Source organism: Urocitellus parryii, chromosome 9 (genome assembly GCF_045843805.1).
Source record: "Urocitellus parryii isolate mUroPar1 chromosome 9, mUroPar1.hap1, whole genome shotgun sequence".
In the NCBI taxonomy this organism is placed as follows: Eukaryota; Metazoa; Chordata; class Mammalia; order Rodentia; family Sciuridae; genus Urocitellus; species Urocitellus parryii.
The window spans coordinates 20,404,838-20,416,801 of NC_135539.1; the positions used below are offsets into that span (position 1 = coordinate 20,404,838).

The following is an 11,964-nucleotide window of genomic DNA, read 5'->3' on the forward strand; positions in this document are numbered from 1 at the left end:
AGCATCCCCCTGGGGAGCCTGTGACACACCTGGTGGTCACTGCACAGGGTTTCCAACGTGGCCTCAGGAAGGGTTTTTCTAGTTCTTCTCTAAGGCAAAGGGATTCTGGCACCTCCCATTTCTCTCACTCTCCCTCTGTGGCCCTGGCCTGTAGCCTTCCTCCTCCTTCCAATGCCAGCTCAGCCTCTTGCTGTGGTGGAAACCTGGAGGGTTTGGCCAAGCCCACCCTGTGTCTCAAAGCAAGCCACACAGCTGGCTCTCACCCAGGTGCAGCTTTCCAGAACCTATTAAATGCCATTTCCTGCCCATTCTGCCAGTCTTGCCAGGGTTGGCAGGTTTCCTCAGGCCCTCATTGTTGTCTCATTGCCAGTTTGGTCTTCCTTGTGTTGAATAGCCATGACCTGCTTGTGTGGATTGTGAAATCTAGTGACAAATGAGGAAGGAAAAGGCTGGTGTTCAGGACCTGCCTAACACTCCCTCCGCTCACAAGCCCCCACCCCTCTAAGGGGCCACTTCAGGCTCAGGGGACTATGTAGACAAACCTGGAGACAAGGTGTGGGTCAAGGCTGTGCATGGGGCTGAGCAGTGGACCCTGGTGAAGGTAGTCATCTACAGCCACGTCACCAGCAAGTGGGTGGCCACGCCCACCCCCAGGCTGTGCTCTCCTCACCACACCCACTTCAGCTGCCACCTTTCCACCAGTGTACAAAATGGGACAAGAGCTTCCCCAGAGAGTGGCAGCAGGGTAGTGCTGGAGGCACCAGGCCCCTGCAGCCACTTTGCCACTCCTGGATCTCCTCCTCCTCTTGCCGGCTACCTGGCCTGCAGTGGACACCTGGCTACCTTCAGAGTTCTCCTCCTGCTCCCTTGCGGGTGTGATATAGATGGCATTGATGAAGAAAGCAGAGAGTCTACGAGGGAGTTGGCAACCAGGCTCTTGGCAAAGAAAAAAGTTCTCTCACCCACCATGAACTGATTGGGTTGATCCCTGGGAGACTCACCCTGAGCCACCACTACATCATCCCACTGCCCCGGCAGAAAGGTAACCCTGAGATGGACTCCAAGGACTTACCCAAAGGAACGGCTGGTGCTGGCCCTGCATCCCCTGACCACCTACTTGTACTGTGCCCTGATTCACACACCCCCTTCAGAGGGTACGGCAGCCTCCACCAAAAGGGTGTTCGTGACACAGGGACACCAGATAGAGTATGGGGTCATCTTCCCAAGTCCTTCCCTTTTCTCCTGTCATGGTCTCAGAGCTTGAACAACCCACATCTGCCCACTGATCTCCTCCTGCCCAGCCTGGGCGCCTTAGCAGTCCCAAGGGAGCAGGCTGCTCTGCTCTCCTGTCCATCCTCACTTTGACAGCTAGAGCTGGACACATGTCCCGTTGTCTCCTGACTCCCATTCCCCCACCCCCAACTCTTGTTCACCCTGACATATGTGACCAGGGTCAATTGTAACCTAATGCAGCCTAAAGGCTGTTCCCCACTATACCTCCAAGTCACCTGCCTGCTGCCCTCTGAGTTCTTTTATCTTCTTAACACAGGGATCCTGAATGGAATCAGACCCCTTGCCCTTTCTAGTCTGACCCTGTGCGAAATGAGTCTCCCTTCTTCTTCCTGCTCTTTGTTCCCTGTCCTAAGCCCCCTTCATTACTGAGGACCAGCTCTAGAGCAATACAGACCTCTTGACTCCAGAGTAGAAGACGAGGACAGGAGAGGCTGGGAGCTTGGGGGTTCCTGCTGCTCTAGTGCTCCAGACCAGGAGGATAATGGCCCTCTTCCCTTTCCTTAATGTGGCCCAGAGGTACATGGTGACTTGTAAGGAACCCAAGAAAATGTGAAGCTACCAGGCATGATGGCACATGCTAGTAAGCCCAGCCACTCACAAAGATAAGGCAGGAGGATTGCAAGTTTGGATCCAGCCTTAGCAACTTAGCAAGAACGTGTTTCAAAATAAAAGGGCTGAGGGGTAGAGCACTCCTGAGTTCAATCCCCAGTACAAAAATAAGTGAAGCTGGCTGGCAGACGGGAGGTCTGCTGTTGCTAGCCTCATGGGAGAAAGCAACAGGATTTTCTATGATCAAATAAATATTCTTCCCCCTTATCCATGTCTCTGGGCCTTCCTTCTGTAGACCTCCTTTCCCTGCCCAGACAGGGCATGTGGGTGCTGAGGGTGCCAGGGGCAGGGCCCTACTTGGCCCCAGTGGGATTTAGTTAGTGTCAGGTGTCCTCCTGCTTCCAGCAGAGCCTCTTGTTGGACACATCATATTTTATTCTTGAGGTCATGGGTCAGGCTTATGCCCACGCTCCCCCTGCAGTGGCTCCCCACGACACCACTCAGAGCTGCCAGCAGAAGTTGAGCTTGCAACCTGCCATCTTCTCAGCATAGTGGGCATCAAAGCGTTCATTCTGGGCCACAGTGAAGATGGATTTCCAGTCCCCTGTCACGCCTAGGGAAAGAAAGAAGGAGGCCTGAGTCACACCCACACAGGTGACCCCAAATAGAGGCTGTTTCCACACTCCCTTCTCCAGACACATACCTTTCCTCATGAAGGCAGAAATACTGTGGTCCATTATCTCAGTTGGTATGGTGCTGTAGTTAGTCATGGGATTCTTCTTCATCTCCTTGAAGGATGTGTGCTGGACGATGTGATCCACCGTCTCCTCTGACAGGGAGCGCCCCAGAAACTCCAGGATCTTTCTAATCTCCCTTTTGGGGTTCTGAAGCAAGATACAGGTTCTTCAGAGGGGGTTTGGATTACTTATGGTGTAAACACAAGGGAAGTCCCCTCTCTGGTGTCACAAGGGGGGAGCTGGCCCCTTCCACGTGGAAACCTCCCAGCCCTAACTCTTCACTCTGGGCCTCTTTCCCTGGAGCAAAAAGACTAGCTCTCAGCCTTAGGGTCCTGGAGTGAGCCCTGCTTGGTACCTTAGGAGAGAGGGCAGGGACAGTCTTTTAGAACTGTGGCCCCAGGTGTGGCGCAGCCCTGGACAGGGAGACATGAAAACAACAAACAGCTCATCTGATCCAGGCACTAGGAGAGAGGGCTGAGCTGGGCTGGCTCTGTGGTTCCAGGCCAGAAAGGCAGTGTGGGCAATCCTGGGCTGGGTGGGCCAGCCAAAGGGGAGGGTCCTGGGCCTTGTCAGGTCCCCTGAGGTTCCTGCCCCCTGGGTGGGACATAGATGGAGTGGTAGCGGGGAGAATCTCACCTCCTTCAGGTCTTCATAGAAGAGGTAGAGCACCGGGTGGGTGCGGCTCAGCTCCCACCACTCCTGCACGTGCTGGTACCACGACCCATAGGACACTGGGAAAGGGGATGCCACCCAATTGGTCTGAGCTTTTTTAAATATTTTTAGTTGTAGATGGACACAAGACCTTTATTTTATTTATTTTTTATGTGGTGCTAAGAATCAAATCCAGTGTCTCACATGTGCTAGGCAAGTACTCTACCACTGAGCCACAACTCCAGCCCTGTTATAAGTTTTAGGTGGGCTTCCTAAACTCCAGCCCTCTCCTTCCTCCAGGTTGGGGGCCCACCTTGTCCGTCCATGAACTTCTCTAAGAAGCTGTCCCAGGTGCCAGGGTCAGGGTGCACCTTGGCCATTTTGTAGAAGTTGTAATAGGAGACAGCCACGTCCTTTGCATTGCGGGCAACATAGATCATCTGCAGGGACACACGACACCCACTGCCAGCTACACCACCCCACACACACACCCCAGGACTGCCTGCCCCCCTGGTGCCTGTCCCCCTCACAGCACCCCTGTGGGGGGTCCCCTATCAGCTTGACAAGGGAACAAGCTGAGGCCTTGAGGCCAACTTGCTGGAGACCTCAGGGATGGCTATGGCAGCTGGGATCTGAACTCAGCTTTGATGGGAGACTCCTGGCTGGTCCATGGAGCTGTACTTCATCCTAATCTGACCCCTGGGATTCCACCACACACCCTGATGGAGAACAAGGCAGGCAGGGACCCTCCAGCCCCTCTGTGAGCCTCTGAGCACCAGGTTCCCCTGCCCTCGGGTCTGCACTGAAGAGTCTCGCTCTCCTCCTCGTCTTGGCTCTGCCACAGTAAGAGCAGGTGGCCTTCCCACTTGTGCAGAGACAAAGCTTGAAGAGACTTTCCCTGCAGAACAGGACCAAAGCTGGAATGGCCTAGTGGCCTCCACTGCCACTCACCTTGACCTTCTGATCCAACAGACTCTGGGGAATCAGGCCTACGGGCAAGTGTGTCTTGAGGAGCCGAGGGGCAGGTGTATCTTTCAAAGTTTCCAGACCTAAGGTGTGGGCAAGGGAACTTGTGGTGAGCTGGAGCCCAGTCTTCCTAATACCACTGCCCCAGCACCCTGCTACTCACCTGAGGGAACCCCTGGGCCCTTGAACTCAAGGAAGGGCACCCGTACAAAGATGGGGGCCCGATGACACTTCTCTAGGTCACCACTCTGGTAGATCATGTCCACTATCTCGCTTACCCATGTGGTACCTGTAAGAGGGAAGAAAACCCTGTGATCAGGGTGGAGGGCCTGGTCCTGCTGACCAAGGTCAGGGATGCAGCCCCAATGGGGGAGCAGGGTGGCCCTCCTCACTTACCAGACTTGGGGTAGGTGCTGATGAGCAAGTCATCGGGCCAGGCCTGGAAGCTCTGAAGTGGCCCCACCATCTCTGCAAAGTACTTGATGAGCGGGACCCCCTTCACACTGACTAGTGGAGGGCGGGAGGTGTCCTGGACCAGCTCCATGCTGCTGAGTCAGGGGCCAGCACCTGCTCTGCTTCTCTGAATCCCTTCACAAAACAGCATTTGCTGAATGGTTACTTTGAGATACTGAAGCTTCAGGAGGTCCTATGATTTGCCCAAGCTCATTAAGCTAGTAAGTGGCAGTTGGGACTGGAAATGAGGTGTAACTCCAATACAGTGGTTCACAGGTCATGCTACACCTTCTTCTTACCTGCAGAACTTTCCATAACCCCAGTGCCCAGCCACAGCCCAGAACAATGTAAGCAATTCTAGGGCTGAAGTCCTGATACTTGAGTTTGGAAGCATTCCAGCATGCATTTCGAAATACTATTGTGGCCTGCCCATTCTAACTTCTTACCCGTAGGCTTTTTCTGTTAGTACATCCTGCCTAAATCTAATGGGCTCCTCTTCATGCTACTCCCCTTTTTTGAGCTCCTTGGGCCCTTCATATTCAAAAACACCCCAGGCCAGTTGACCTGGGATCCCACTTGCCCACCCAAGCTCCATCTTGCTTCCAGAACCAACCCAGGTAATCGGGTAACAGAACTTGCCTCAGGGCCAGTCTTTTATGAAAATGAGTAAAATTCAATGACTCCGCAGATGAGGGCAGGGAGACTGTCCAGGCTGGAGTTCCCCTCTTGAGGTGGAAAGAACAGGGAGGCAGAGGTTTCTGTCGAGTGATAAAAGAGGTGCCTAATCAAGCACTAAGAACTGGCCAGCACTTGGAAGATGTTGGAGTCAACACCTGGGCAGGGCAAGGGTGGTCTGGCCCAGTCAACCCCAATCTGGACTTACTTGATCTCTCAGTCTCCTGGCCTTGTGGCTTCCTGGGCATGCAGTGGCTCTGTGTTGGTGCTATGTGGGGATCACAGAGCTTCTCTCTGAGCTAAAGGTTTTCTAGTTTCAAAATGAGGAGCAAACGCTGGGACTGGCTGTCCTCCCAGAATTCAGGGTGAGGTTTCAGGCAGGGGGAAGTCAGTGTTACCCTGTTAGCATCAAGCTGGAACTGGCTGTCCTCCAGAGAGGAAAGGGTGAGGTCTGGGATGAGGGACCTCTTGCTAAGAACTATCTGAAACTCAAGATGTGGGTTTACCATATAGCAAACAAACAAAGTGAAATGAGGAGAAAGGGCCCCCTGGGATGGATGTTTTTTCAGCTGTAATCTGGTCCTAACCTCCTTCCCTTCACAGTTGGGCAACAGTCAGCTTTTTCTAACTGACCAAGTCAAGGGAGGAAAGGGGAGAGAAAAGATGGGGTGCAGGGCCACTCACCTTTCTTCCGGCTCCAGGCCAATCTCAAGACACCACAGGCTCAGACCAGAGCAGCCACAGGCATTCCAGAACTGCAGGCTCTAACAACAGGGCAAGTCTAGAATACTGGGTGGGCAGGGCCAAAGGACTGGGGGCGGAGCAGAGCAAGGAGGGCTGTTTTTGAGGCAGCATGAGATAGGAAAGACAAGGACGCCAGAGCCTACTAGTTCTGGAGGGAACCCCTGCTTCATGGCTCCTGTGGGACCTCAGGAACATGGCTCATGGCTGATGGAGCTTGAAGGGGGCTCCAGGGACAGATGGACATGAAGAGATTAGGCTAGAGAGCCACAGAGATCCGTGTAAGGGAACTCCCCACCTCCTCCTCAGCCTTTCTCTTGCTGTTTGCATTAAAATCCAGGGCTTACTCACTAAAGATGCATCGCCTAAAGCATAAAGTGATTTCCTAGTAGCATACTACTTAAACCAGGAGCAAGAAGAGCCGCTTGCTCAGTGTGATCTTGAAGAACATGGTTTTGAAAGTAACTTCTCTGTTCAAATCCCTGTAATCTCACAAGTCTCCTTGACACAGAATTGAGAAAGCACTGTACCTTTGGGGTCTCTTGGAAGATTGCCAGAAAAGGAGGAAGAAGTATCAGAGCAGCCAAAGACCAGTGCTTGTACTGAGGCTACCAGAGATGACCGCCCCACCCCACAAAAAAAAAAAAAAAAAAAAATCAGAGCTGTCTTCTAAAACTATTGTGTAATTTTGTGATTTGGCTTCATTTTGGTTTTTGGAAAGTACCAGTGCTTGGTCTTGTACATTTAAAGTTAATTTTTTTAACAAGAAAGAGTTTGAGAAAGAACTTTTCATTTCATAAGCCCTGTGACTAATGTTTTATTTTTCATAACTGAGAGATTGCTTCTGTAAGTACACAGCCATGTTGAAAATGTTCACCATGATGTTGAAATAGTATAGGAACTATAAGACTTAAGGAGAACCAGTTGATTTAAAATATATACCAGTTTTCCCTTCTATTGTTAAAAGTAGGCTGACAACAGATCATTAGGTAAAGAAGAAATCAGATGACTATGGACTTTCCTGAGATAAAAGGATCCTTGAGAAACAAATTACTACATAGAATTTGACAAATGGCTCAAGTGAATGTTTACTTCTAAACACAGGATGTTCTAAAGCCTATTGTTTGGAGTATTTATGTTAAGCTTTCTCAAAAATTATTATCTTTTGAAATCCAGCATACTCTTTTTTTTAAGCTTTGTTGTTTCAATTTTTTTTGCTTTATTTTTACTATTTTTTTGTTTTATTTCTTAACTTGTTCTAATTAGTTATACATGACAGTAGAATGCATTTTGACATATTGAAGCTTCGTCATTTCTATTATGATTTTTCATGGTGAAAATCTGGTATTAGGTAGGCATTCTCTGTACCTGTATAGAACCACTCCAAAGGCAAAGAACCATGACTAAGAAAAGTTAGATATCAGGAATGTAGACTGAAGCATGTAAATCCCCATATCATAGAAACTATTTTGATACTGCTTTTCTAATTAAAATTCATGTCTGCCTGGTTTTTGAATGTTAATGCCTGGCTCACTAGTCATTGCCTCAATCAGTTTCCTTCTTGCCTCATCAACAATACTTTCTGTTGCATACACTGGTATGCTACCATATAGAGGGAAAAATATATTAGAGATAGTCTATGTTTTATATATAGGTTTATGTGTTAGTGGGGATGTTTCTACTGTGCTGTTTATACAAAATAAAGAATTCTATGTTGAGGCAAAAAAAAAAAAATTCAGTCTATCTGGACACGGGAGGTCAGGAGGCTCGGAGTCGTGGATGTGAATGTGCGCTGTATGTTCTCTGTGCCAAGCCGGGCAAAGTCTCCAAGCAGGAGAGACGCTGGACACATGGTTGAGCCAACAGGCTCTCCTCCCATTTCTGTTCCCCTCACCCAGACCTCCCCACAGACATCAGAAGTTACCCTTAACTCAAAATATTTTATTGTATTCAAATAAAAATTGTCCAGTATGGTTGGTGGCCACTGGGGGACAGAAAAATCATAGGATCAGGGTTGGGGAGGCTGAGGATCAGGTGTCCAGCATGTCTGTCCAGTGTTCCTATGGAGATAAGAGCTTAGTCAAAGGCAGCCTAGGGGATGGAGGTGGATGAAGCGAGTGGGGGCCAGAATCACCTCTCACCTCTTCTAATTCTGAGCCATCCTCTTCCTCCTCAGTGCCCATCCGGCACAGCCGGATCAGGTCTCCCCAAAGCAGTGAGTTCTCACAGCTGCCAAGGGTGCAGTTGGTAGGAGATGATACAGAGTCAAGCCTCGCAAGCCCCCTGCAGCCCTGGCCCTGGGTCGCCAAGGAATCATCTGCCCCAGCCTGGACTGGACCACTGGGCACCCTCTCCCCAGAGCTAGGCCAGGCTGAGAAACAGGACAGCACTCACCTAGGACATTGGCCCTCTAGGGGCAGAAGCTGCCCTGGCTCTTCCTGAAGGAACTCCTCTGCCAGGCAGATCACATGGGTCTTTAGGGGACAGCCAGGGTGAGGGCAGCACAGGGGACTGTCTTCGTCCTGTCAGAGGTAGCAATGGAAGGAAAGGAAGACTGGAAATAAGCTATTTATTATTGAGAGATCAGAAGCCAGGCCTCCATCTGTTAACTTGTTAAGTATTGATTGATCACCTACTCTGTGCTAAGTGAGTGAATAAGAGTTGCCCTCCTGGAGTTTAGTGTGAAGAGTGGGGAAGCTGATTAGGAAATAATAAAATATAGCATGTGAGACAATAATAAGAATTAAGGGCAAAAGTAGGCCCTACAAGGTGGCCAACACCTGTAATCCAAGTAACTAGGAGGCTGAGGTAGGGGGACAGATCACATGTACTTAGCCCATCTAGACAACTTTGGGAGACTGTGTCTCCCACAATTAAAAAAAAAAAAAAAAAAAAACAGAAAGGGCTGGGGATGTATTGGGTTTAATCCACTATACCATAACAAATAAATAAAAAGGGGGGAAAAAAGGACTTAAGAGCTTTTTTTGTTTGTTTCTGGTTTTGGTACCAGGGATTGAACCCAGAGGGGCTTAATACTGAGCCACATCCCTAGCCTTTTTTTTTTATCTTTATTTTTATTTATTTACTTTTATGTGGTGCTGAGGATCGAACCCAGGGCTTCATGCATGAAAGGTAAGCACTCTACCACTGAGCCACAACCCCAGCCCCCTAGCCCTTTTTAAGACAGAGTCTTGCTAAATTGCTGAGGCTAGTTTTAACTTGCAATCCTCCTGCCTCAGCCTCCGGAGCTGCTGGGATTACAGGTGTGCACCATTGCGTCCAGCTCAGAAAAAGCTATAATTTTAGATGGAGAGGAAAGGCCTCACTGAGTTGGTGGCACATGGTCAACTCTGAAGGTCTAGAACTGCACTTTCCACTCAAAGGGAAATGACCAGGGCCCTAGATTAGTAGTGAGGGGTCCAAGAACCATGCACATACTTTGCGTGGCAGAGCTGCCAATCAACACATCAGTTGCGTGACTGTTCAACAAACGTCTTGACCTCAAACCTTCTGAACCCTAGTCCTGCCCCTACTTGGCACGGATCTCACCTCAAGGGTGCGGGCGCAGAGAGTGCAACAGGATTGTGCGCCCGGGTCCTTTTCACGCTCCCTGTCTACAACAGGCCCAGCGCAGCGCTTCGGAAGCTGGGCCCGGGGAGGCGGCGGGCCGAAGGCCAGTGGCACATGTGGTGGCGGGGGAGGGCAGAGATCCTGGCGGAAGTCCTGGCGCAACCAGCGCAGTGTGAGCGGGAGACGCGCCCAGGGTGGCGCGCGCAGCATGTGCGCAAGCACTCGAAGGTGGAAGGCGAAGGTTGCCTCGCCTCGCAAGCGCGGCCCCACGTGTGACAGGCGACGCGAGGCTTGCGGGTGCTGCCAGGCCCACTCGAACTGCGGGCGGGAAAGACAAGAGCGTTGGGGCGGCCGAGACTGCAGTCGCATAGTGACATTGAGAGCTCACTCATCTGTCCACCACCCAACTGTCTTTCTTACCCGAAGGGCGGCCACCGCAGATGGGAAGCCGTGCACGATAAGCACCATCTCCCTGGGGAGGAAAACAAGCGCGCGGCCTGTGAGCCCCCAACCCACACACACCCCACGTGATGCCGAATCCCTAACCACTGTACGCTTCCAGTCCCACCAAGGGTCATCCTCACAGGAGCTTCAAGCCTAGCGACGAGGCTCCCCTCCCTTCGTGCAGATACGTGCCCTCACACCTGCCAACCTCAGGCCCCTCTGCCAGTCGCAAGGACTTAACAGTCCTACAGTCCTTGGGTCCTCTCTCTCTCTCTCTCTCTCTCTCTCTCTCTCTCTCTCTCTTTCTATCTCTCTCTTCTCTCTCTCTTCTCTCTTCTCTCTCTCTCTCTCTCTCTCTCTCTCTCTCTCTCTCTCTTTCTATCTATCTCTCTCTCTCTCTCTCTCTCTCTCTCTCTCTCTCTCTCTCTCTCTCTCTCTCTCTCTCTCTCTCCCGATCTGTTCTGTCTCAGAACTTGCTCACCAAGTCCCGGACCACTTAGCAGCCAAGCCCTTGACCCCCAGATGCACCGGGCTCGGTCTCCCGGCCCCTCCCTTCGGGGTAGCCCCACCCAGTTACTGGGCCTGCCCGCCACCACAGGCCTGCCCCGCCCCTATTATCCTGCCTCTGCCCAGCCGGGTCTTCTTCCTCCCAGGAGCCAGCCCTGGGACCCGCCGCCCTACCAGGGCCCTCTCCCGCTGGTCCTCCAGGCCCCGCCTTTTTTGCGACCGCCGTTATGCTGCAGGACCCGACGAGCGGGGTTGACCGTGAACCCCACGTAGACGCGGCCCCGATGCCGAGGGTTCAGGCAGTAGAGCAGGTAGACACCGAAGAAACGCTCCGGCCTTGCTTCGCTCCCCGTGGGACCCATCGGGACGTTGTAGGTCAGGGGCCGAAGCTGGGGGTGAGTTCTGTAACCGCGAACCACGGGGAGGGCTGGGTAGCTAGGACTACAACATGATTGTTTCGGCGACAGCGAGGCACCTTTGAGCCCGCCAACAGTATGGGTTCGTGCACCGTCTCCGAGCTGGAGCTCGGTGCCAACACCTGGCTACAAAACCCAGACCTCTTTGCAGACTGCTAGAGCCAACCAATGAGCGTGCGCTCAGGGAGGGTCGGTCGTCCCGCAGACTCTGATTGGCTAACAGATGGTAAGCGCGAAAACCCTTGACTGTTGGCATTTCACCCGAGTCTGAGGGCGGAAGTGCTGCGTTTAAGGACGCCCTAGTGGGGGCGGAAGTAGATTTCTTACCGGAAGTGGCTCCACTAAGGGCGGAAGGCACCGAGGCCGGTCCTAGGGGGGTTTCTGTCCCCGCCGGGCTGCCGCGATGGAACTCAGCGCAGACTACCTCCGGGAGAAGCTGCAGCGGGACCTGGAGGCGGAGCACGTGGTGAGTTGAGTCGTCTGAACCCTCCCCAAGAGAGAAAAGGAGGCCTGGAAGCGGGTTGGGCATGAACCCCATCCTTCTGCCCGGTAGGAGGTGGAGGACACGACTCCTGGCCGTTGCGCGACCAGCTTCCGAGTCCTGGTGGTGTCGGCTAAGTTCGAAGGGAAGCCACTGCTTCATAGACATCGGTAAGTGCAGAAACTGTTCCTTGAGCGCGGCCCCAGTTCCAGGACCACAACCCTAGCCACTCCCCCATTCCCATTTATCTAACCCCTACCCCAGCAACGTGGCCCATGACCCCTGGAGCTCCTCGGGGACCGCCACCCAGGCGTCAGCCTGCCGTTTCTCAACTCCAGGCTGGTGAATGCGTCCCTAGCAGAAGAGCTCCCGCACATCCATGCCTTTGAGCAGAAAACTTTGACTCCAGACCAGTGGGCTCGTGAGCAGCAGAAATGAGGGACCGATGCCTGCGCAGCATTAAATGACAAATCAGGGCCAG

General features: G+C 52.2%; 3 protein-coding genes across 5 annotated transcripts; 1 reads left to right on the forward strand and 2 right to left on the reverse strand.

The window, feature by feature from the left end:
• Positions 1–2,241: 2,241 nt before the first annotated feature.
• Positions 2,242–6,097, reverse strand: LOC113176454 (sulfotransferase 1A1). Of its 3 annotated transcripts, none has more exons than XM_026380930.2 (10): positions 6,009–6,077; positions 5,533–5,634; positions 5,289–5,407; positions 4,593–4,784; positions 4,360–4,485; positions 4,182–4,279; positions 3,544–3,670; positions 3,216–3,310; positions 2,546–2,726; positions 2,242–2,455 (listed from the first exon to the last, which is right to left on the reverse strand). In XM_026380930.2, the coding sequence occupies exons 4-10, from the start codon at positions 4,738–4,740 to the stop codon at positions 2,343–2,345; spliced, it is 888 nt and encodes a 295-aa protein (XP_026236715.2). In that variant the 5' UTR covers positions 4,741–4,784; positions 5,289–5,407; positions 5,533–5,634; positions 6,009–6,077; the 3' UTR covers positions 2,242–2,342. The 3 variants fall into 3 exon arrangements, with proteins under 3 accessions (XP_026236715.2, XP_026236716.2, XP_026236717.2); XM_026380931.2 differs by having other exon boundaries at positions 5,533–5,623; positions 6,009–6,059; XM_026380932.2 differs by lacking the exon at positions 5,533–5,634 and having other exon boundaries at positions 6,009–6,097.
• A 1,899-nt stretch (positions 6,098–7,996) lies between these two features.
• Positions 7,997–11,293, reverse strand: Slx1a (structure-specific endonuclease subunit SLX1A). The gene is made up of 6 exons (XM_026380943.2): positions 10,761–11,293; positions 10,056–10,107; positions 9,615–9,953; positions 8,460–8,587; positions 8,207–8,294; positions 7,997–8,125 (listed from the first exon to the last, which is right to left on the reverse strand). Exons 1-6 carry the CDS (start codon positions 10,946–10,948, stop codon positions 8,096–8,098), a joined length of 825 nt encoding a protein of 274 aa, XP_026236728.2. The 5' UTR covers positions 10,949–11,293; the 3' UTR covers positions 7,997–8,095.
• Positions 11,294–11,320: 27 nt separating this feature from the next.
• On the forward strand, positions 11,321–11,963 carry Bola2b (bolA family member 2B). Its single transcript, XM_026380944.2, has 3 exons — positions 11,321–11,468; positions 11,556–11,653; positions 11,822–11,963. The coding sequence occupies exons 1-3, from the start codon at positions 11,406–11,408 to the stop codon at positions 11,919–11,921; spliced, it is 261 nt and encodes an 86-aa protein (XP_026236729.1). The 5' UTR covers positions 11,321–11,405; the 3' UTR covers positions 11,922–11,963.
• The last annotated feature ends 1 nt before the right edge of the window (position 11,964 follows it).

Coding starts and splice junctions, on each gene's coding strand:
- LOC113176454 (XM_026380932.2), bottom strand. CDS start 4,740: ATGGAGCTGGTCCAGGACACCTCCCGCCCTCCACTAGTCAGTGTGAAG. Junction 4,486..4,592: donor CAGCACCTACCCCAAGTCTG/GTAAGTGAGGAG, acceptor TCCCTCTTACAG/GTACCACATGGGTAAGCGAG. Junction 3,311..3,543: donor GAAGTTCATGGACGGACAAG/GTGGGCCCCCAA, acceptor CCCCTTTCCCAG/TGTCCTATGGGTCGTGGTAC.
- Bola2b (XM_026380944.2), top strand. CDS start 11,406: ATGGAACTCAGCGCAGACTACCTCCGGGAGAAGCTGCAGCGGGACCTG. Junction 11,469..11,555: donor ACCTGGAGGCGGAGCACGTG/GTGAGTTGAGTC, acceptor TCTGCCCGGTAG/GAGGTGGAGGACACGACTCC. Junction 11,654..11,821: donor CCACTGCTTCATAGACATCG/GTAAGTGCAGAA, acceptor TCTCAACTCCAG/GCTGGTGAATGCGTCCCTAG.
- Slx1a (XM_026380943.2), bottom strand. CDS start 10,948: ATGGGTCCCACGGGGAGCGAAGCAAGGCCGGAGCGTTTCTTCGGTGTC. Junction 10,108..10,760: donor ACCAGCGGGAGAGGGCCCTG/GTAGGGCGGCGG, acceptor TTTCCTCCCCAG/GGAGATGGTGCTTATCGTGC. Junction 9,954..10,055: donor CTGCGGTGGCCGCCCTTCGG/GTAAGAAAGACA, acceptor TCCCGCCCGCAG/TTCGAGTGGGCCTGGCAGCA.